The 23,742-nt window shown below is 41.2% G+C and overlaps 1 protein-coding gene across 1 annotated transcript in view; it reads left to right on the forward strand.

Annotated features, from left to right (window-relative positions):
- Nucleotides 1-210: 210 nt before the first annotated feature.
- The window catches only part of dnah10 (dynein axonemal heavy chain 10), a 31,701-nt gene continuing 8,169 nt past the window's right edge, over nt 211-23,742 (forward strand). Inside the window, 53 exon segments of the mRNA XM_034691914.1 lie at nt 211-604; nt 725-831; nt 2,138-2,246; nt 2,346-2,461; nt 2,574-2,790; nt 3,120-3,277; nt 3,630-3,860; nt 4,018-4,208; nt 4,375-4,573; nt 4,657-4,851; nt 5,583-5,753; nt 6,377-6,553; nt 6,652-6,810; nt 6,931-7,094; nt 7,194-7,345; nt 7,429-7,593; nt 7,689-7,896; nt 8,025-8,181; nt 8,272-8,523; nt 8,525-8,752; nt 8,840-8,998; nt 9,086-9,202; nt 9,310-9,412; nt 9,527-9,705; nt 9,818-10,029; nt 10,189-10,345; nt 10,454-10,687; nt 10,757-10,879; nt 10,972-11,205; nt 11,301-11,524; nt 11,612-11,881; nt 11,988-12,171; nt 12,283-12,417; nt 17,242-17,394; nt 17,568-17,756; nt 17,928-18,074; nt 18,333-18,524; nt 18,612-18,730; nt 18,819-18,977; nt 19,102-19,237; nt 19,346-19,468; nt 19,554-19,685; nt 19,907-20,123; nt 20,617-20,736; nt 20,858-21,003; nt 21,083-21,235; nt 21,322-21,582; nt 21,669-21,841; nt 21,943-22,036; nt 22,223-22,390; nt 22,574-22,762; nt 23,205-23,376; nt 23,466-23,669. Coding sequence (XP_034547805.1) covers nt 373-604; nt 725-831; nt 2,138-2,246; nt 2,346-2,461; nt 2,574-2,790; nt 3,120-3,277; nt 3,630-3,860; nt 4,018-4,208; nt 4,375-4,573; nt 4,657-4,851; nt 5,583-5,753; nt 6,377-6,553; nt 6,652-6,810; nt 6,931-7,094; nt 7,194-7,345; nt 7,429-7,593; nt 7,689-7,896; nt 8,025-8,181; nt 8,272-8,523; nt 8,525-8,752; nt 8,840-8,998; nt 9,086-9,202; nt 9,310-9,412; nt 9,527-9,705; nt 9,818-10,029; nt 10,189-10,345; nt 10,454-10,687; nt 10,757-10,879; nt 10,972-11,205; nt 11,301-11,524; nt 11,612-11,881; nt 11,988-12,171; nt 12,283-12,417; nt 17,242-17,394; nt 17,568-17,756; nt 17,928-18,074; nt 18,333-18,524; nt 18,612-18,730; nt 18,819-18,977; nt 19,102-19,237; nt 19,346-19,468; nt 19,554-19,685; nt 19,907-20,123; nt 20,617-20,736; nt 20,858-21,003; nt 21,083-21,235; nt 21,322-21,582; nt 21,669-21,841; nt 21,943-22,036; nt 22,223-22,390; nt 22,574-22,762; nt 23,205-23,376; nt 23,466-23,669 — 9,166 coding nt within the window. The 5' untranslated portion in view covers nt 211-372.

The following is a 23,742-nucleotide window of genomic DNA, read 5'->3' on the forward strand; positions in this document are numbered from 1 at the left end:
TCTAACTTGTAAAAGTGTTTCATCTTTTGTAAATTTGTTTTCTTGAATGTAAATTTGTTTTCCTAAATTTACATGTTTCTCTAACTTGTAAAAGTGTTTCATCTTTTGTAAATTTGTTTTCTCCTTCAGGGCCATCGTAGTTTTCAGATCCTTCCAGTCTGAACTCAGGGAACAAATTTCTCCCTGCGCTCTCGCGGTGCAGCCAACGCCAGACGTTTCATGGTTGCCAGGCAACATGAAACTGCAAGCGGATCGACAAACATTCCTCGAGTATTTGTTAAATCTACAAGTGATTGAAAATATTAAATTACGGTCTAAAACCGGAAAGAGGTGAACATTTTTTATTCCCTCGATTAAAATTAATGTATCGACATGGTCCACGACGATTTACGAGTAGCATGGATCCGACAGCGCGTCTCTGCAGGTCTTAATCTACCTGATGGTCCCAACTGTTTCGACGAACTTCTCAACCGGGAGGATGGAGAGGAAGAAGAAAAAATCATCCGGTTTTTGAACATGGTCTCTGATGAAGACTCCTTATCCTGTCTTCTGTTTTTTAAAACTATCAGAGCGGAAGAAACTGAAGTTGAAATCCCATCAGTTGGTAAGTTGACAAAGATATAGCCCTACTTTGTGCTAGAAAACAAAGTTATATACTGTAACTTACCAGGTAACTATTTGAGAATTAAACCTATGCATTTAACTACATCGATTTTAAACACAGAAAATGAAGATGGAGACTCTGAAGATCCTGATAAGAAGCCCTGGACCCAAAGTGGAGAAGAGTTGGCCTTACATTCAGAGAAGACTCAAAAAGCAAGTCCTGGCCATGTGAGATTACACCTTTACAAGACACCTCTTGTCTAAAATGCTTTCAAATTGTGTCATTGAAATCTATAATTTGAAGAACGTTGTAAATATGAGTGCATGTAATCATTGTATACAAGAAAAGAGCATAACATTTTTTATTATTATCATAATAATTATCATTCTTTTATTATAATTATGATTATTATCATTCCAGCCAATCCCACTGTGGACCAACAGATCAATATCCAGTTTGGATCTCAAAACCTCATGCCCACTAAGTCTGCCCGAAATCCGGGTGTCATGATTGATGACCACCTAACCTTCAGGGTTCATGTTGCCTCGATTGCTTGGTCCTTCCATTTTTCCCTGTATAACATCAAGAGGATCAGACCCTACCTGACATAACACGCAACACAGCTTCTGGTTCAGGCTCTTGTAATGTCACGCATTGACTACTGCAACTCTCTACTGGCAGGCCTCCCTGCATGCACAGTTAAACCTCTGCAAATGATCCAGAACACAGCAGCATGTCTGGTCTTCAACCAGCCTAAGACAGCTCATGTCACTCCCCTGCTCATTTCGCTACACTGGCTTCCAGTTGCAGCTCGCATCAGATACAAAACTCTAATCATGACTTACAAAGCAGTCACCAAAACTGCTCCAGTTTACCTGGAACCCCTCATCCAGGTCTACTGCCCTTCTCGCCCGCTACGCTCAGCCTCTGAAAAGCGCCTAGTGCTTCCAGCACACAAGGCCTCAAAATCACTAGCCCGACTCTTCTCTTCTGTTGCCCCTAAATGGTGGAATGAATTGCCCAACCCAAACTGCAGAGTCCCTCTCTACTTTCAAAAGACAGCTAAAGCCCCAGCTCTTTAGGAAGCACTATGCACTTAGCTAGACTGTTCTCCACTGTTGTCCCCGGGGGCAGACCATGTCGTCCAGCTACAATTGACTCGCACTGTCCTGCTCTACTCTGGGAATCTGTGTTCAGCTCTTGAGTGACCCAGCACTTGGTACTTTGGTCATTATTGTGGTGATGTTAATTGTTGATGATGATAATGGAAGGTCTTAAATGGTTTGGTTGCTTCATTGTAGATGTTCCTTATTTTATTAAAAATAAATAATAATAATAATGAAATTTGTGAATGAAAATTTACTTGAAGCACTTGTTACTCTTACTGATCTTGTTTCCTCTTGTCTAGATCTTTGCTTGTGTTGTTCTTGTTCTCGTATGTACGTCGCTTTGGATAAAAGCGTCTGCTGAATGACATTGTAACATTGTAACATTGTAACATTCTTTAACCCATGTCTGGTTTTGTATTTTCAGAGAGTGGAGGTTCAAGTGGTCTATCACAGCGAGCTTCATGTAGCAGTGGATGAATACCCAGAGAGGTTTCTGAAATCTGCAGTCTTCTATTTTCTCAGGAGTACAAAGGGTGAGATTTTAGCTCAGTGTCATTACAATTAAGCTGTTATCAACTTCTATTGCACAACAGACATGATAACCAAGAGATCATTATTTGCTTTTCCAATAGAGACTATTGTTGAACCACTGGACATGAATGAGGCCAGTGTTCTCATGCCCAAGCTATTTGACACTAGCACGATAAAGGGAGACCCACTTTGTGTGGTGCAACAAAAACTTGCCCACGTAAGCAAAATGAAAATGAATTCACACACAATTGAAAGCAGTAAAACAGTAACATACATGCCAACACTTAACACCATCAACCTTGCATAATTCCCCCCCTGTCTTTTGCCAGGTGCATATACTCACTTTAACCACCCACCAGATGAGGATCAGTGGTGCAGATTATCAAACCAGTGCAGATTCCCCTCTTGAGGAGAAGAGTGAAGAGACTGAAAAGGAGAGTCCGGTGGAGTCAAGTGGATCCTTTACATTTCGTGACGAGCTGCTGAACCGGACGCAAAAGTATTTGGGGCTGATCAACGCAACTTTTACACATCTTCAGATTCAAGGTGTGTTTTTTAAGATATACAAAAGGCTTCCTGTTTGTCATGTAAGATAACTTATTAATTTGATCAAAGTCTGCAGTATGATCAGCAACCAGTCGAAATTCACCATTTTTCCCTTTAGTATTTTGCAGATTTACAGCTATGCAGGCCTTAATTTAACTTTATTTTAAACGTGAAAAAATTGAAACAGTTTTATCAGAAGTAAAATATGATACATCATACAATTTTCAAGGGGTCCGGTGAAAAGAGAATAAAATCAGGCTCTTGAAAATGATCATATCATAGTGTTTTATAAAACACAGACCATCTAATGTTCAGTCTCTTTGGCACAGAGGAGATTAAGCTGCATATCCCTGAGCTGGATCTGGAACCAGGAGTGGATGCACTGCTTTCCAATCCAGAGACAGTTGAAGAGTTAGAGCAGTGTGTGATGAACTGGCAGACACACATTACCATTGTTGTTGAGGAGCAGTTAAACAAAAAGCCACAGGTTTGTGAACATCAAATGTCAATGTCTCATGTCAATTCCACAGAATTCACATGAGCAGTCGCTGCTTTCTGAGATGTAACCAAGAGATCAAATCCCTGCTAGTGAAAGAAAGCATAAAACATGTGCAGTGATATCAATTGATGAACATTTCTTTCTTTTTTTTTTTTTTTTTGATATATATTCTGATAGATTAGATATATATTGACATATAGTGGTCTAGACCTCCTATGTTTGTAAAAGCGTCTTGAGATAACGTTTGTTCTGATTTGGCGCTATAAAAATAAAGATTGATTGATTGATTGATTGATATCAAAAGACAAATGTAAAACATTTGCTTCTAATCTTCCTCCAGGCACCCAGCCCTTTGGCTGAAATCTATTTTTGGCAGGACCGTGCATTTATCCTGAGTGCTCTGAGTGAGCAGCTCAAACTGCCTATGGTGGTGAAGATCCGAAAGGTGATGACCAAAGCAGAAGCAGGCGTTGTTCAGACGCTGGGTGGAGCAGTCTCCAAGCTCACTAAATACCGTATGGAAGCGGAGGAAAATTTACGCTTCCTCAGAACTCTGGAAAGACATTTCATGGTAAACATTTTCAAGAATACATAGTCACTAAATATTCTTGTCATTTCCAATCACCAAGAGGTAGTAGTAACTACATTTTTTCATGTCAAAATACTGACTACAATATACAGTTGGTCTACTTACTCAAATGAAATAAATGAATTACTGTCTGTTGTAGAATTTGGCTAGTGGAGCAAATTTTGATGTGATCCTGGAGACTATCCCAGAACTGATGGAAAGCCTGCAGATTGTGTGGATAATTTCTTGTCACTACAACACAAATGAGCGTATGGTCCCCCTGATGGAGCGGATTGCCTGGCAGCTTTGTGACTGTGTGAATCTTACAGTTAATGTACACACGATATTCAAGTATGTGGGATTACGTTTCCTTTTCACATTTAAACTTCAGATTTTAGATCAAGTTTAAATTACACCTTATTTGTAATGTCAACATTTGTTTACATTCAGAAACACTCGTGAAATATGTTTGTTTGTTGTTCATGTATAACTTTAAGATGTGCTCTGCCTTTAACAGGGATAACAGAGAGGAGGCCAAATCCAAGGTGAATGATGCAAAGCGGGTTTTGGACCGATGGAGGTCATCCTACTTCGAGGTGCGTGCTGAAATTGAAGAATCCAACAGGGATCCACGTTGGGAATTTGATCGCAAGAGACTGTTTGAGAGGACAGATTACATGGCTTCTGTCTGCCAGGACCTGCACAATGTTTTAAAGGTCAGTGATTAGAATTGATAAATCTCTCATCTCAATAATTGCCTTTTGAATGTATAAAAATGAAAGTTTGATTTCTGGTGCAGATTTTGGAGGAGTTCCAAAACATTTTTGGCCCTGAGCTAAAAGCTGTGACCGGAGACCCAAACAGCATTGATGAAGTGCTATGCAAAGTGGATTGTCTGGTTTCACCCTTGGAGGGTGTCAGTTTCAACCCCTTCAACATCTGTAAGATGACCAGCTGGAAAATGATCATGCAGGAATTTGACAGGACTGTTCACGTGAGTTGTGCATATATGATTTTTTGCACAAACAAGAATGGTAAAATCAGTGTTATGTCAGTTTGTTCCTATAAAACTTTCTGTTCAGCACTGTCATGCATCCTGTACGGCACATCATCCGAAGTCCTCCATAAAATGCAATACATTCAGAACTCTGCTGCACGCCTCCTCACCTGCACCCGCCCCCATGACCACATCACCGCCGTCCTCCAACATTTTCATTGGCTCCCCATCCCCTACCGCATACAGTTTGAAATCCTCCTCCTCACCCACAAAGCTCTCCACCACCAGGCCCCTTCCTACCTCACTGACCTCCTCCACCATCACACTCCTTCCCGTAACCTGCGTTCCTCACATGCCAACCTCCTGTCTCCACCTCACAGAACCAAGCACCTAACCTGGGGGGACAGAGCCTTCTCTGTAGCCGCCCCCACCCTCTGGAACTCACTCTCCTCCCACATCCAAAACTGCTCTGACCCTTCAGCTTTCAAATCCCTATTAAAAACTCACCTTTAAGGCCAACTGACTGAAGAAACACACACTAACATTGTTTAAGGCGTTTTTCCACCGCAAATTCCAATTAAATTAGCTTTTAATTTGTGATTGTACTGTTGTTTTGTTCGATTTGTGTTCCTTGCTTGTATTGATTTTGACAGTTGTACAGTGTCTTTGAGTTTCTGAGAAGCGCTATATAAATAAAATGTATTATCGTTATTTTTATGTCTTCTCAGTCTATAGAGGAAGAGGCCATCAAGCTCATCGATCAGTCCTTGAAAACACTACGCTCTTCAGCTGTTGCCTTCGACATGCTTCTGAAATTCAAACAAATCTGCTCCAGAGAGGTCATCAGCAACCATTTGAATACAAAGTTTAATGACGCGCTGACTCTGTACCTCAAAGAGGTACTGTACCATAAACCAAAATGAAGTGTTGCTTATATTTTCAACTCAGCACCTTTTGCTGCTGTTTGAATTTAATATACATGTATTTTTACCAGAATCAGCTTTATTGGCCATGCATATACAAGGAATGGGACTCCAGTAAACATTACTCTCTCTGTATTAAACATGAACATTATACTAATATGTACAAACCTACATTAGACATTCAACATTTAACTTTTATTGAAAAGATTGTGAAAGACATTGGTGGAACAAATATATACATGTATGTAGTAATAAACATTAGGCCAATATATATGTTTGTATATCATTTTGACAGTAATGACATTAATAACAGTGTACATAGGTACATGTAGATGAGAGGATGATATTATCATGATAAGAATATGTGATAAAGATTTATAATATATTATAATTGTTTTAAGATTATACAAAATGAATAGTTATTGTATTCACAGTGAGTGTTTGTTTCACAGGGTTATGCAGTGTTTGTTTTGAGGATCTGTTTCTGTTAAGAGTTCATCAGAGTTACAGCCCGGGGGAAGATACTGTCTTTGTGACAGGCGAGCATTGTTTTGCACAAGAAGTTTTCTAAAATGTTGACTTTTTTTGTCTTTCTTCAGTTGGACACTATAAATAAAATCTATGAGGCACAGATGGACCAGCCGCCGCTAAATAGAAATGACCCTCCTGTGGCAGGAGCCATCAGATGGGTGAGATCTCTTCTTCACCGCCTGAAACAAACCATCCTTCCCTTCCTACAGGTGGCAGAGATGACTGAGAGTGATCTAGCCAAAGTTGTGAGTAATATCGCTGTTTCACAGCATTAAAGGGGTTAATGCTTTGATATTCATTCATATCAAAAGCATTTTCGTGACTTTTGCTGTATTCTACTCAGGTTAAAGATAGGTATGTGGAAATAGGAATGAAGACCAAAGCTTATGAGATGAAGAAATATATGGACTGGTTTGGGGAGACAAAAACCAACTTGCCTTTGCTGATGAAAAAAAAACTCTTGGTCAAGAGCAGCAGTGAAAACCAAACCCAGGGAAAACTTGTAAGTATCTTTTGTTTCTTATGAAAATAAACTTTCTTATAACTGTTAACAAATAACATGCAAAATGCAGTTAAAATAATTATTCTAAGTCACTCTTGATCATTTTCTGTTTAATTCAAGGATACTCCTCCAACTGACAGTGGCCAAGAGGGTGTGCAATTTATTGTAAACTTTCCTCCTGGGATTAGGGACATCATTTCTGAGGCAAAAAACCTTGTGTCTCTGGGCTTGGCTTTGCCCTATCTGGCTCAAAATATTGCTCTACAGGAGCACAAATTCATCAGGTAACAATACTTACCCATGGTTAAACACAGAGCTTGTCCCAAACCACAAATCCACAGGTTGATGTAACCTTTTTGGTCTGACCTGTTTCTTGTCTGTAGGTATGCATATGAGCTCAACAACCTCATCAGCTGCTACCACTCTGTGATGGACAGACTGAGTGGGGTAAAGTCTGTTATGTTGGCTCAACAGATCAAAGTGGTCAAAGAAGTGATCCAAGATGGATGCAAAAGACTAAACTGGAATTCTTCTGGTATGGTGTCTAGAAAGTTCTTATAGTCTGATGAACTGGAAATGTTCTCTAATATTCTAAATCACAACTGTGTTTGGTTTTAGCTGTCCCCGACTTTATCAGCCGAGGAGTTCAGGCTGTCTCTAAATTTGAGTCAGTTGTCAAACAGATTCAGAAGAATGAGCGGGATATTGAGTCCATCTTGCAGTCCATGGAAGTGGCCAGATTACTGAAATGTCCAGTCCCAGATAAATCCAACGACTTACCAGGTAGAACAAGTGGAAGGATCTGAATTATTTCATACAGTAACTGTGTCACAAGAATTAAAACTTACTTCCCCAATTGCATGATTGATTTTTTTAAGGTATCAAGGAGTTCTGTGGCCGCATTGAGCAAGAACGGGCCGCGACTGCAGGTATGCTGAGTAGGAAATATGCTGCCATTGGACCCCTTATCACTGAGACAGAACATTTGGTCTTGGAAACAAGCAGTGGAAAAGCCAAGAGTATGGCAGATTACTACAAGTACTGGGAGCGAAAGGTGTTCGAATCCATTGTGAAGATGTTGCTGAGGTAACTCCATGTTGTCAGGGTTTTTGAAGTGATCTTTTTTTGTGAGTGGCACTAATCCCTATTATTTTGTTAAGCTCCACAACACATGTCAACCATTGTAATGTCTCTCTTGTTACTGTCACGTTTAGGAACATTCAGGCTTTCAACATGGCACTATTGGGAAATACCCCTCTTTTTCAAGTTGACGCCAGCGTATCTGCGCCTACAATAGTGCTTCTGCCTCAAAGCAATGAGATCTACTGGCTGCTCATGCAGTGTATCAGAGACTGCATAGAGAGCACCAAGGTGGGGCCATCGTGATCTCTAATGTATCACTGCATCAAAGAAATAATTTCTTATCTAGAAGTGTTGATTGTCCATTTATTTATGTTCCAGCAATTTGTGCGTTGGATGCATGGAACCTGCATCGAGTGCCCTCAACAACATACAGGCGGTGAAAATGAGCCGGTATCATTTAGCTTCTTCAGCGACGTGTGGCAGCATCCTCAGATAAATGAGAGCACCATGAAAGTGTCCCAGAACATCCAGCGGCTGCTCTTCTCTGTGGATCGCTACCTGAACCATTGGAAACGCTATCTGCTCCTTTGGAAAAAGAACAAAACAATTGTCAATGAGAAGTTTGCTGCAAAAAAAACCATCCTGTGTCATGTATGATGATAAGCTGCAGTTCCTGTGTAGCATCAATCAGGAGGTGTTGCTGGAGCCGCTGTTTAAGTGTGAGCACATCATGCACATAAACCTTGAGCCTCTGGTTCTCTCTGTGTGTGAGAATGCTAATTCCTGGATCAGTTCACTTGGTACCTTCCTCCACATGCCGACGAAGGAGGATCTCTTCAACCTCAGAGATGAACTCATGGTACTGAATCATTCTATGCTGTTTGTGTCATGTGTTTTTGTAAGTTTTTTTCAAGGTGATTAATCATTTTGCTTTATTATACAACAGCAACTCTCTACACAGCTTAAACAGAGCCCTGACACCTTTGAAGATCTGAAGTCTGTCTTGAGCACCATTTCAAACATCAGGGACATGTCTCTAGACGTGGAGATGAGATTCAATGATATCAAAGAGAGATACAGAACACTGGCCATGTACAAACTTAAGGTACTGTATGTTGAGTGTTTCAAACTTTTTATTGTTGTTATTGAAAACACAAGTTAATACTTTTTTTTGGCCTCATTATCAATCAAGGTTGGAGAAGATGAACTGGAACTTGTTGCCAGTATTGGCCCAATGTGGAGTGATCTATTTACAGAATCCAGACAAGTGGATCGAAGTCTGACAACTGTCAAGAAATCATTTACCACAGTAAGACATCCAGCCAACAGAATCTGCTGAACCAGAAAAGCATGTTTTGTTCTGATTTTAAATCAGCATTCACTGTTCTGAACCTTTCCTCCTATTTACATTTACAGACAACAAAGGAGAAGATAGAAGAGTTTCACCAGGAGTTGTTCATCTTCGGAGAAAGCTTCAACATGCATGGTCCTGGTGCTGTAGGAGATAATTTGGAGAAAGGTACCTGTGCACCCCAACCATGTCATAAGCTGTTTAATTCAGAACAATCATATACATGGAGTTTGTGTTTGAAGTATGATATAGGAATCAGTCTGTCTCATTTCTTGTTTGCAGGATTATCCATTATGGGTAAATATGAAGCAGAACTCGCTAAGGTAGTGGCAGAACGACAGGAGCTAGCGAATGCAGAGAAGCTGTTGGACCTGCAGGTCACTGTGTACCCTGAAATTATCAGCATGCAGAAGGACATGGCAGGCTTGAGACAGATATATGATGTCCATAAGGCTCAGAAGGTCAGATGTGGTTGCTGACATATTAAAAAAATGCATATTGAGGCATATTACATATAAGTGTGGTTAACATGGTTCTTCTAGTATTTAATGTGTTTTTCCTGGCATGTTATAGGATGCAAAGACAGAGTGGTCTCAGACCTTGTGGGCAGATTTAGACATCCAGCTCCTACAAGACGGTGTTGAGGGTTTCATCAAAAGACTGAGGCAGCTGCCCAAAGATGTGCGAGCTTTACCTGTGGCCTTCTTCCTCGAGGGACACCTGAAAGAGTTTAAGGAGTCTCTCCCTCTTCTGCTGGACCTGAAGAATGAATCCCTCAGAGACAGGTCAGTCTATATATTGACACCAGAACCCTAAATATAATACATCTGACACCCAAAGAGACAAATAATAGTAGAGTAGAAAAACAAAAATGTTACAAAGATGACGTATATGTCAAGATGCAATAAAACAGCTGCATGTGTTTCTTATCATTTTGGCCATAGACACTGGAAGGAACTAATGGAAAGGACCAGAACCAGCTTTGAGATGAACCCTGACAGCTTCACTCTGGAGAACATGTTTTCGATGGAGCTTCACAAATATGCTAATGTCATCGGTGACATAGTTACTTCAGCTGTAAAGGAGCTCAGTATTGAGAAGGCATGCTTTCAAAATTCTAAACTATCTCAAACTTAAATTGAGGACCAGTTATACCAATTAGATCATGAGCAATTACAAAACCTTTTCTGTGTTAATGTGTGCCTCCAGGGGTTGAAGGAGGTTGTGGAGACCTGGGAAAACATGAAGTTCAGCGTGCTGCCTTATGTTAAAGGCACTCAGGAACGTGGCTCTATATTAGGTGCAGTGGATGAGATCCTCATGAATGTTGACAACGATGCCATGAACTTACAGAGTATGGCAGGCAGCCGCTTTGTTGGACCTTTCCTTGGGACCATTCAACAATGGGAAAAAGACCTGTCCCTCATCAGTGAGACAATAGAGGTCGGTGAGATCCCTCAGATCATACTTAAGCTAGTCATAGAACCCTTACGAAAAATAATCCTTTAACAGGTTTGGTTGCTGGTGCAACGGAAATGGATGTACCTGGAGAGCATATTCATCGGTGGGGACATTCGCTTGCAGTTACCCGAGGAGGCCAAGAAGTTTGATAACATTGACAAAAGGTTTAAAGAAGTGAGTGTTACAATAATATCAGCCTGATGGAAGCAATTTAACTTATAATTTGACTTTTCAACATAAATTTGTCTGTTTTGTTTTTCATGTAGATAATGAAAGACACAGTGAAGGGTCCAAACATTAAGAGAAGCTGCCTGATTCCAAACCGGCTAGCAGACCTGCAGGCCCTGTTTGATGGTCTGGAGAAGTGCCAGAAGAGTCTGAATGACTACCTGGACTCTAAGCGGAACGCTTTTCCTCGCTTCTTTTTCATCTCTGATGATGAGCTGCTCAGCATTCTGGGAAGCAGTGACCCTGCCTGTGTCCAGGAACACATGATCAAGGTGCCAGGGATGAGGTGGACCACTTCTTGCTTTGTGTATTTGTGTGTGAGTGAAACCTTTTTTTTTTCATAACTCTGTTTTCTTTGCTCTGCAAGATGTATGACAACATAGCATCCCTGAGGTTGGATGCGGACAGCAGCGGGGGGACAGTGGCGGGAGCTATGGTGTCTGCCGAGGGTGAGGTGATGGAGTTGAAGAGACCTATTCCAGTGGAGGGCCGGGTGGAGGAGTGGATGACCGGAATACTCAATGAGATGAGGAGAACTAACAGACTCATTACCAAGGAGGCAGTGTTCCGGTACTGTGAAGACAGGAGCAGGTGTGTGCAAAGACTGCTGGCAGCTTTTCTGAGGTTTTTATGTACAAATGATCCTCTGAAAAAGCATTCTTCCTATCTCTCTTTCAGGGTGGACTGGATGTTGCTGTACCAGGGCATGGTGGTGCTGGCTGCAAATCAAGTGTGGTGGACCTGGGAGGTAGAGGATGTCTTTAAATGTGTGAAGAAAGGAGACAAGCATGCACTGAAGAACTATGCCAAGAAAATGCACCAGCAAATTGATGAGCTGGTATCACGCATTACTCAACCTATGAAGAAAAATGACAGACGGAAAATAAACACTGTGCTCATTATCGATGTCCATGCAAGAGATATTGTTGACAGCTTTGTCCTGAACAGGTAAACTTAACTGCTACCAACCCTGACTCTTTCCTTTTCATCTGAAAGTGTAACTCATGTAGTTGAATATAAAGTGACCTAAAATCAACATGTTATTATTTTGCAGCATAATGGATGCACGAGAGTTCGAGTGGGAAAGCCAGCTAAGATTCTACTGGCTCCGGGAACATGACAACCTATTTGTGCGTCAGTGCAGTGCGTCCTTCTCTTACGGCTATGAATACATGGGGTTGAACGGTCGATTGGTGATAACCCCTCTGACAGACCGAATCTACCTCACCCTCACGCAGGTTCAAAATACTTTACTAATTTTCACCATTCCAACCACCTGATAAAACTTCCACAAGTAGAACAATCAGGCCTGGTGTTTGGGTGTTAATATGTGGATTTTTGTGATGCAGGCTCTCTCTATGTACCTGGGTGGAGCTCCTGCAGGGCCGGCTGGTACTGGAAAGACAGAGTCCACCAAAGACCTGGCTAAGGCTTTGGGTCTTCTCTGTGTGGTTACAAACTGTGGTGAGGGAATGGACTACATGGTAAGAAGCTTGCTCTGCAAAAACCTTCAGCAACATAAAAATCTGACTGTATGATCAGACAAGGACAACATAATTTGGTTTGTTGACCGCTCTTCTGAAATATCAAGTTTGGCATTCTCACTGAACTCAACTCAACTTTATTTATAAAGCACTTTAAAGACGACCACAGCCGAAACAGAGTGCTGTACATAAATAGACAAACAACACAGGTATAAAACAATTAAAACACAGGATAATAAAAAAATTAAAACAATAGAAACAAAAAACAAACCATAAAACACTAATACAGGAGCAGAGTCTCATGTGGGGTTGAAAGCCAAGGAATAAAAATGGGTTTTAAGACGAGTTTTAAAAATGGAAAGTGAGGAGGCTTGTCTAATGTGGAGGGGAAGCCCATTCCATAATTTAGGAGCAGCAACAGAAAAAGCTCTATCCCCTCTGAGCTTCTGTTTTGACCTCGGTACCTCCAAGAGCAGCAGATCAGCTGACCTGAGGCACCGAGCAGGAGCGTAAGGGGGGAGGAGCTCAGAGAGGTAAGGCAGGGCAAGACCATTTAAAGATTTAAAAACAAATAAAATAATCTTAAAATGGACTCTAAAGTGCACAGGCATCCAGTGGAGGGAGGCCAGGATTGGAGTAATGTGCTCCCTCTTACGTACTCCAGTTAAGAGGCGAGCGGCTGCATTTTAAACCACCTTGAGACGTGCGAGGGAAGACTGACTAACTCCAATATAAAGTGCATTACAGTAATCCAGCCGAGAAGTAATAAAGGCATGGATTACTGTCTCAAAGTGCTGCTGTGCAAGAAAACGCTTCACCTTTGCCAGCTGCCAAATTCTGCCTTTAACACTTTTTGTTTTTGGAGCCAGAAGTCATATTGGGATGAAATGATGGATACAAGTTGCTTTATTTCTTACATGGCTCACAGGTGGCCTTGGTAGAGATTTGTAAATCTGAGATAGCTAAGCCTGCACTCATCAATTTTATTCTTAATGGGATACTTTTTTACAAAATAAGAATGATTATCTCTTACAATCATAAAGCAAGTGAGAAGAAGGCTCAGTTTTGAACCCTATAGGACAGCTGTTCTCAAAGTGGGGTCCTGGGACCCCTGGGGGTCCGCAAACCATAGGGTGGGGGTCCGTGAAATAATTTGAATACATTTCTAATACATTATAAAATTGTGCTGTGTCATTACAAAACAGCATATACACCATTGTTTTGATACCATTTGGTGGCTCGAAGGGATATGTGAGTCTTGCTACTGTTAATTTTCTGAAAGCGTTTAAGATCAATTACTTGAAAAGTATAAATGCTGTCATGTTGAGTCCACAAAGAATGAAATGACCCTCTGTTTTAAAGTTTACAAGTGGTATTTACTTGATTCAAATTGAAGTGTCATCTGTTTATCACTATGGTACAGGTCTGAAGTATTTACATTGATACATATTACATTACAAATAGTTTCAAGGGCAACTATGAGTGCAAATGGTAGTAAGCATGTGCTTTAGTGATGGGAAGTTCAGCTCTTTTCAGAGAGCCAGCTCTTTTGACTCGGCTCCCAAATAAGAGCCAGCTCTTTCGACTCTAGAACGGCTCTTAATTTAGGATATTTTGTAGCCGTATATTTTACCTTAACTTTGCAAAAAATAATGGTTTGTGTGTTGAAAACCCTTTTATATACAGTGTTCTTATGAGAAGCCTTATAATTGCCCAATTTTGAGCATTTATTCTGTTACGAAACCATTCTCACCCTGATCCTAGGGTTAGGGTTAGGGCTAGGGTTAGCATTAGGGTTAGAATTAGGATTAGGGTTAGGATTAGGGTTTGGGTTTGGGTAAGAGTTAGAGTTGTGATTAGGATTAGAGTTGTGATTAGGGTAAGGGTTAGGGTTAGAATTAGGATTAGGGTTAGGATGAGGGTTTGGGTTAGGGTTAGGGTAAGGGTTAGAGTTATAATTAGCGTTAGGATAAGGGTTCGGTTTAGTGTTAGGGTTAGGGTTAGGGTTATGATTAGGGTTTAGGTTAGGGTTAGAGTTAGAACCAGAACCAAACTCATGCAAACAGAACCAGAACCAAACCCAAGCAAACAGAACCAGAACCAAACTCAAGCAAACAGAACCAGAACCAACTCAAGCAAACAGAACCAGAACCAAACTCAAGCAAACAGAACCAGAACCAACTTAAGCAAACAGAACCAGAACCCAACTCAAGCAAACAGAACCAGAACCATGTGCTTTACATTAAAACATTAAAAGCATTGGAGACATTCAGACAGGCATAAAAGAACACAATTAAATGACAAATATGATAAAACAGAAAAGAAAAGGAAAATTAGAAATATATTTAAAATTACATTAAAATTGTAATTTAAAGTAGGTTAAAATGAGCTAAGATAGGAAGGCAGTGGCAAATAAAAAAGTATTTTAGTCTTTGATTTAAAAGAGTTGAGAGTTGGAGTAGACCTCCAGCTTTCAGGGAGTGTGTTCCAGATATGTGGTGCATAATGACTAAACGCTGCTTCACCATGTTTCGTTCTGACTCTCGGGACTGAAAGCAGACCAGTACCTGATGACCTCAGAGGTCGAGGTGGTTCATAAAGTAGTAGCAGATCAGCAATGTATTTTGGGCCTAAACCATTCAGTGCTTTATAAACCATCAGCAGGATTTTAAAGTCTATTCTCTGACAGACAGGAAGCCAGTGTAGGGATCTAAGAACTGGAGTGATGTGGTCTACTTCTTTGGTCCTTGTTAGGACTCGAGCAGCATTCTGTATGAGCTGCAGCCGTCTGATGGACTTTTTAGAGAGTCCTGTAAAGACCCCGTTACAGTAGTCTAGTCTGCTAAAGATAAATGCATGGATGAGTTTCTGCTGAGACATAAGTCCTTTAATCCTTGATATATTCTTAAGGTGATAGTAGGCGGACTTTGTGATGGTCTTAATGTGGCTGCTGAAATTAAGTTCTGAGTCTATGATTACACCAAGGTTTCTGGCTTGGTTTGAACATTTCATCTGTGCAGATTGGAGCTGAGCAGTAACCTTTAACCTTTCTTCCTTGGCTCCAAAAACAATCATTTCAGTTTTTTCTTTGTTTGACTGAAGAAAGTTCTGGCTAGTCCAGTCATTGATTTGTTTAATGCATTTACTCAGTGTTTGTATGGGACTATAATCCCCTGGTGATATGGTGATGTAAATGTGTGTGTCATCTGCATAGCTGTGGTATTTTATTTTGTTGTTTCTTATTATCTGACCTAAGGGGAGCATGTAGATGTTGAATAGCAGAGGCCCCAGAATGGATCCCTGAGGTACTCTACATGCGATTTTCATCCGCTCAGATGAAAATCGTATGTGGAGTACCTCAGGGTACTTATCAGGGATAAGCAAACAAAACCAGAACCAGAACCAACTCAAGCAAACAGAACCAGAACCAGAACCAAACTCAAGCAAACAGAACCAGAACTAAACTTAAGCAAACAGAACCAGAACCTAACTCATGCAAACAGAACCAGAACAAAACTCATGCAACCAGAACTAGAACCAAACTCAAGCAAACAGAACCAGAACCAAACTCAAGCAAACAGAACCAGAACCAAACTCAAGCAAACATAACCAGAATCAAACTCAAGCAAACAGAACCAGAATCAAACTCAAGCAAACAGAACCAGAACCAACTCAAGCAAACGGAACCAGAACCAAACTCATGCAAACAGAACTGGTCCTCAGTGCAGGTTGGGATTGAGAAAAATCAGATGCCTCAGCTTGGATGGGCTGATCCGATTTTTCCTCTCAGTTAGAATTTGCCCTGTCTTTGAGAAGAACCCTAACCCTTACCCTCTCAGAAGGAACAGATAAAGCCACGATCATAGACTGTATAAAATATGGACGTAGTATCCGTGACGTCACCCATCTGTTTCTGAACACTGTTTTGAAGCCAATTGGCAGCGGCAGCCATATTGCTTCTGTCGAGCCAGTGTGACGTAAAGAGGCGGGCTTTGAGCCTCCTAGCCAACAGCTACAGTGTTCCCACAGTCAGCTGTGCCTCTCATTGGAAGACTAGTAATCTCAATATCTTCCAAATTGCCGCGTTAGAAAAAAATTCACCCCCCTCACAGTGAGAGGACATCGAGAAATTAGCTATTCAGACTACACTCGTCTTTTGCACCAGGCTGTAAATATGTTTATTTCTGCTGCAAAGATCGGCTTTTTCCCATTCACGTGTATGTGACTCATGGTACTTCCGGAGCCAGCCTCAAGCGGATCCTCGATGAACTGCAGCTTTTAACATTTCCGCATTGACTCATATTTTTAGACCGGAGGTTGCCGCTTGGCCACGATACACAGCCTCCCCTCCATCACCTATATCCTATATCCTCACATGTGATTGGCCGCATGGCCGCCATGCTGACCAATCAAAACAAAGTTCTGCTGTAAGCAGCGCTGGGGCTGAACACTGTGAGAGCTAAGCAGCGAAAGATTCACTATAAAGCATCTGCTCTCGCATCTTAGGGGGTCCTAGGACAATTTTCTCACCTGTAAGGGGTCCCTGGCTCCAAAAAGTTTGAGAGCCCCTGCTATAGGATGGATCCACTTTTAGTCTCTGCTTAGTGCCATCAGGCTGATCTATGACGTCATCCCGATAACATCTGTTTTTCGCTTTTAAATACACATTTGAGAGTTTTTTGACAAAATGACAACTAGGAGTCTCAATGTATAACACTCACAATGTTATTTGGAGGTCTCAGAGTCTCAATGTATAAAACTAACAATGTTATTTGGAGGTCTCATTTAGTTTTTTAACTTTTTGTACCTCCGCTGTGTTTGCAGGCTGTGGGTAAGATCTTCTCTGGGCTCGCCCAGTGTGGAGCTTGGGGCTGTTTTGATGAGTTCAACCGTATCGATGCCTCTGTATTGTCGGTTATCTCCTCTCAAATCCAGACGATCCGCAATGCACTTATCCTGCATTATAAAAAGTTTCAAGTGAGTCTGTTGTAGTTGTAGGGAACCTGTCATTCATAAATTCAAAATCATATAAAAACATCATAATATTTGATGGGGGTTAATTGTTTTTTCACTTTGTGGAGATTTAAGTTGTTAGCGTTCACTTTTCCCTCTCCCCTCACTATGTGCTCTCACCGCTCTATTCCCATTAGTTTGAAGGGCAAGAAATAAGTTTGGATGACCGCATGGGGATTTTCATCACCATGAATCCAGGTTATGCAGGACGCACAGAGCTGCCAGAATCAGTCAAAGCCCTCTTTAGGCCTGTCGTGGTCATTGTGCCAGACCTGCAGCAGATCTGTGAGATCATGCTCTTCTCTGAAGGCTTCCTCATCGCCAAGGTGAGGGGCAAATTCACCAAACATAAAATGCATTGTTACCATTGATCTGATGCTCTTGTTTGAGCAATAAATGCAATAATTTATAGTGTTTTCTAATGTTTTAAAATGTTTTTACACCTGGGAAATGTTCATGTGTCTTGAAGAGGATTGTATCACTGTTGTTCAATTCAGGTGCTGGCAAAGAAGATGACTGTACTGTATAAGCTGGCTCGTGAGCAGCTGTCCAAACAGTCTCATTACGACTTTGGTCTGAGAGCTTTGAAATCTGTCCTCGTGATGGCAGGAGAGCTGAAGAGAAGTTCACCAGACCTTCATGAGGTCGACATGCCTCATTTTCACATCACAAATCAAAACCTTTTCTTTTCCCTCACTTTAAACATGGACTTTATTTATGAGTGAAATATTTTGAAGCTTGATTGAAAAGTTTACATTGCCCAATGCAAGATGTAGATGATGTCAGATCGTCATGAAGTTCAGACTTCCAAACATACAGATTTTTTATGTTAAGATATTTTCAGCATATTATGGTTACTTTCCGATCTTTTGATACCTATTCGCTGTCTGTTCTTTTCACAGGATGTGGTGTTGATGCGTGCTCTCAGGGACATGAACCTGCCAAAGTTTGTGTTTGAGGATGTGCCTCTGTTCCTTGGGCTAATCTCAGACTTGTTTCCTGGGCTGGACTGCCCTCGTGTTCGCTATCCAAACTTCAATGATGCAGTGGAGCAGATCATAGAAGACCACAAATATGTTTTAATTCCCAACCAGGTGGCGTTTTAGATTTGATTCTTTGGATACAAGCGTCCCTATACGGATGCAGACATAGCCAATTCTTTGTGCTGTTTGTGATTTCAGGTGGATAAAGTGGTGCAGATGTATGAGACCATGATGACCAGACACACTACGATGGTTGTAGGCCCAACGGGTGGAGGGAAATCAGTTGTGATCAGCACATTATGTCAAGCTCAGACTAAGTACATGCAAACCGAGTAGATGTCCAGAATTACACCACCTTCCTAAACTATTAGTGGACAATGAAATCTTTATTTATCTCATCATCAGATTGGGATTAAATACTAAGATGTATCCTCTGAACCCCAAAGCCATGAGTGTCATTGAACTTTATGGCATTCTGGATCCGGACACTCGAGACTGGACTGATGGGATTTTATCCAACATCTTTCGTGATATAAACAAGCCCACTGACAAAAAAGAGAGGAGGTAAAAAGAACATATTAGACATTTAATGAATCAGTTAATTTGTGTACATACATGCATCCATAGAAAAGGAGGAGAAATCATTTTTGTTTAAATACTACATCAAGGCCTGTACCTTGTTTCACAGGTACATCCTGTTTGATGGAGATGTGGATGCCCTGTGGGTGGAGAATATGAACTCAGTAATGGATGACAACAAGCTCCTCACACTTGCCAATGGAGAACGGATCCGTTTACAGAATCACTGTGCCCTGCTGTTTGAGGTTTGTCCGAATCTTAAGATTGTTGCCAACTGACTGAAGGGTACAGTAGATTTAATCACACATTTCTACAAAGCGACTGTCAGAGTATGATGTGAGGAATCATTTCAGGTTGGAGATTTGCAGTATGCTTCTCCTGCTACTGTTTCCCGATGTGGAATGGTTTTTGTTGACCCCAAAAACCTGCGATACACCCCGTACTGGCAGAGATGGGTGAAGAACAGACCTGGCGGGGTACGAGAAACAACATACACACTTTGTTACAATTGCACTTGCGTGTGATTTGAAATCAACTCAACACTGTCTTTGTTTTTGCCAGGAGCAAGAAGTGCTCAACAAACTGTTTGAGAAATATGTGCACAGCTCTATTGATATGATCGTGGATGGTATTGTTGATGGCAAGCAGGGCAACAAACTCAAGACTGTTGTACCTCAGACAGATCTGAACATGGTAGGCTCATCTCACCCATGGCAATTGAAGTCCAGTATGGATATTATAATATCTTAAAGGAATAAAATGACCTGAAATGTGTGTGTGTGTGTGTGTGTGTGTGTGTGTGTGTGTGTGTGTGTGTGTGTGTGTGTGTGTGTGTGTGTGTGTGTGTGTGTGTGTGTGTGTGTGCGTGCGTGCGTGCGTGCGTGCGTGCGTGTGTGTGTTGGCTGTCTGTTCAGGTGACTCAGCTGTGCTTGACACTGGATGCACTGCTTGAGAGTGAGACCAGCAATACTGACGTCCTGGAGTGTTACTTCCTTGAAGCTCTGTACTGCTCCCTCGGGGCCACATTGCTGGAGCCCAGCAGGATCAAATTTGATGAGTTCATCAAAAAGCTTTCCTGTTTGACCACAGTACATGATGAGAAAAGCCTGGCAGGGCCCGGTGAGATCCCAGGTAACAAATGAGAATTTGTGTATGGACAGTTATGAACAATTAAGCAAGATTTTTAGGTACAGGCCATTTTAGGCACAGTTTGTGGGTACTTATTTATTCTTAAAAATATGACTGACCATTTGACCCATTCCAGTTGATTCATAACAATGCATTCTTAAAAGGTTGGATGAAAAAGATCACATATATATTTATACTCAATTTCACATAAAGTGATTACAATTAACTGGCTTAAATGTCACAGCCTTCCATAGATACTTTAAGGTGAGTGTGAAAGTGTATAGAACATGCTACATTATTTTTTGAATCCCACCTATTTTCCTATACAGCATTTTTTATAAATGTATATTTGTGAGAGGCCTTATTTCAAGGAAAATGTTTAAATAAATGTTCAGGTTGAGGTTACATTACACAAACACAGCTGTATTCCCATGTGTGTTTGATTATGTTACCTGTCTGTCTTATTTTTGAAAACAAAATGTCTTCATCCTTCCAGGATACCTGCCAACTCTCTATGAGTTCCACTTTGATGGAGCACTTGAGAAGTGGGTTCCCTGGAGTTCCTTGGTCACCAAATACATCCACAACCCTGTTATGAAGTTTGCTGATATTCTAGGTAAAGCTAATTTCTGTGAACTGTAAGGCAGGGACAACTCAAGAGTCCTGCATATGCATCTGCAGCCTTTTTATCCTTCTAAGCTGCTTCTTCCACTTTGATTCCCTTCACTTTGCTTTAGTGCCGACTATCGACACCACAAGAACCAGCTGGATCCTTGAACAGATGGTGAAAATCAAGAGGCCAGTGCTTTTGGTTGGAGAGTCTGGCACCTCCAAAACTGCCACCATTCTAAACTTCCTGAAGAACCTTGATGCAGATACCAGGGTAAGTTTACTTTCTAACCATCATTTCATTCATATTTTTTGAAATATCACTTTCATTTGAATGTCCTCCCTTTTTCTAGATTACACTGATCATCAACTTCTCATCGAGAACCACTTCAATGGACCTGCAGCGGAACTTGGAGGCCAATGTGGAGAAAAGGACCAAAGAGATCTATGGGCCTCCTATTGGAAAGAGGCTGCTGGTCTTTATGGATGACATGAATATGCCAAAGGTAGACACTCTTCACTATCAACCAGGTCCCTTAATTGATTATCCTGTGAGTTTGGCTTTAATATTGTATACCTTATACTTATCCAGGTGGATAGTTACGGCACACAGCAGCCTATAGCACTCCTGAAGCTGTTACTGGACCGAGGAGGCATATATGATAGAGGAAAGGAGCTCAACTACAAAGTTCTGAAGGACCTTGGCTTTGTAGCTTCCATGGGAAAAGCTGGAGGTGGGAGGAATGAGGTGGATCCCCGCTTTGTCTCGCTCTTCAGTGTTTTCAGCATTCCCTTTCCAGCCATGGAGTCCCTCCACCTCATCTATGCTTCTATTATCAAAGGCCACACCAGAGTGAGTACCTCATACAGCACAAATCCAAAAAATATCAGGATCTCTTTTATTCAATAAGATGTATTTAACCTGATTAAATATTTCAGACGTTTGAGGATGCCATACAGAAGGTTTGTGATACAGTCACTTTCTGCACACTGGAACTGTACAACAACATCATCAAAGATCTGCCACCCACTCCCTCCAAGTTCCACTACATCTTCAACTTAAGGGACCTGTCAAGAGTCTACAACGGGCTGACTCTAACCAAACCTGACAGGTCTGCACTCGCTTATCTCCCTGTTTACAGATTAACAAAGATATTACAGTTTTCTGATCTGTTCTATTAAATTTCTGTGCTTTAAATCATTTCTTTTACAGGTTATTGACTGTCACCCAATTTGTGCGTGTCTGGAGAAATGAGTGCCTGAGAATCTTCCATGACAGACTCATAGATCAAACTGACAAAGCCCTGGTAATTTGATTGATAATGATATTAACATTCCCTCTGTGTTCTCCTTTATACTGACTGTAGGAACAAACACATTCGTTTCTTAAGCTTTATTAAAAATGCATGTTCAGAATCTGTTGTACCAAAAAAGTTTTATAGTGAACTATTTCATTTTTGATATGTCTCTAATGTGCTTTTGTTTACCTCCAGGTCCAAGGACACATAAAGAACCTGATTGAGGAGCACTTTAAGTCAGACCTGGAGGAAGGCATGAGGGACCCAATTCTTTTTGGAGACTACAGGACCGCCCTCAGTGAGACTGAACCAAGGGTCTATGAGGACATGCAGGACTATGATGCTTCAAAAGCCCTGTTTCAGGTTATACCTAGTTATTTCACAAGTTACCATGTGTGACGGGTGGCCTGTGTGTAATGTTCTATTTAGGATTGTGATATTGTGATAATACATGTATTGCTGTTAACCTCTATTACAAGATTTTCAGCCAAATTCTGTTTTATTAGAAACGGTGAGACCTAAAAGATCTGTTTTTACATCCTGCAGGAGATTCTAGAGGAATACAATGAGAACAAATCAAGGATGAACCTTGTGCTGTTTGATGACGCTCTGGAACATCTGACCCGAGTTCACCGAATAATTCGCATTGACCGTGGCCACGCCCTGCTTGTCGGTGTGGGGGGCTCTGGCAAGCAGTCTCTTACAAAGCTTGCTGCCTTTACTGCTGGCTGTGAGGTTTGTAAAATCCCAAACCACATGTGTTCTAAAGAGCTGATTTTTTTTTTTATTAAGAATGTAAAGATAAAAGTCGTATAAGCTGCTGCTGCACCTACGTAAGGGAAGTAAAATGGACCCTTTTACGGAGGTGGTCACCATTAGACATGCCAAGCAATAGGGAGAGAGTATTTCAATCTGCTACTTAAACAGTATTCAGTGCACAGTCGAACAAGAAGCTTAGAAATACAGCTGTAGATGTTGATGTGGAATTGTCAGTCTTTAAAAGCTGCTGAAGATGAAACTGAAACTCAGGAGCGAAGTTTAGATTTTAAAGTAACGTTAAACAGTACAATCTTAGGGACCTTTTTAAAGCTGTTTTTTGAGTATTCATTGTCAAACATCACATACTGATTTTCAGTTACATCTCCATCATCCACTAACAAAATCTGCTTTCCCTCAGGTATTTGAGATAACGCTAAGCAGAGGTTACAGTGAGTCAAACCTTCGTGACGACCTGAAAACGCTGTACCTGAAGCTTGGAATTGAAAACAAGAAGACAGTGTTCCTCTTCACTGATGCCCATGTGGCTGAGGAAGGCTTCCTGGAGCTCATCAACAACATGCTCACCTCTGGTTAGATGTCACTCAAACTTGGCATTAAGTTTATATATATCTTTATTAAAATGGGCAGATGTGGTACTCTGATCCTGCTCTTTTTGTAGGCATTGTTCCTGCATTGTTCCCTGATGATGAGAAGGAGTCAGTGCTCAACCAGCTACGAGATGAGGCTCTAAAGATGGGATCAGGTCCATCCAAAGAGAGTGTGTGGCAGTATTTTGTTAACAAGAGTGCCAACAATCTTCACATCGTTTTAGGCATGTCTCCAGTGGGAGACACCCTGAGGACACGCTGCAGGAACTTCCCAGGTACATTTTGAAGTTAGACTTCTGTTGATTTTACCTAACTACTAATTCATCCAAAAAACTGTATTGTTGTTTT

This window comes from Notolabrus celidotus, chromosome 9 (genome assembly GCF_009762535.1).
Source record: "Notolabrus celidotus isolate fNotCel1 chromosome 9, fNotCel1.pri, whole genome shotgun sequence".
Classification (NCBI taxonomy): Eukaryota; Metazoa; Chordata; class Actinopteri; order Labriformes; family Labridae; genus Notolabrus; species Notolabrus celidotus.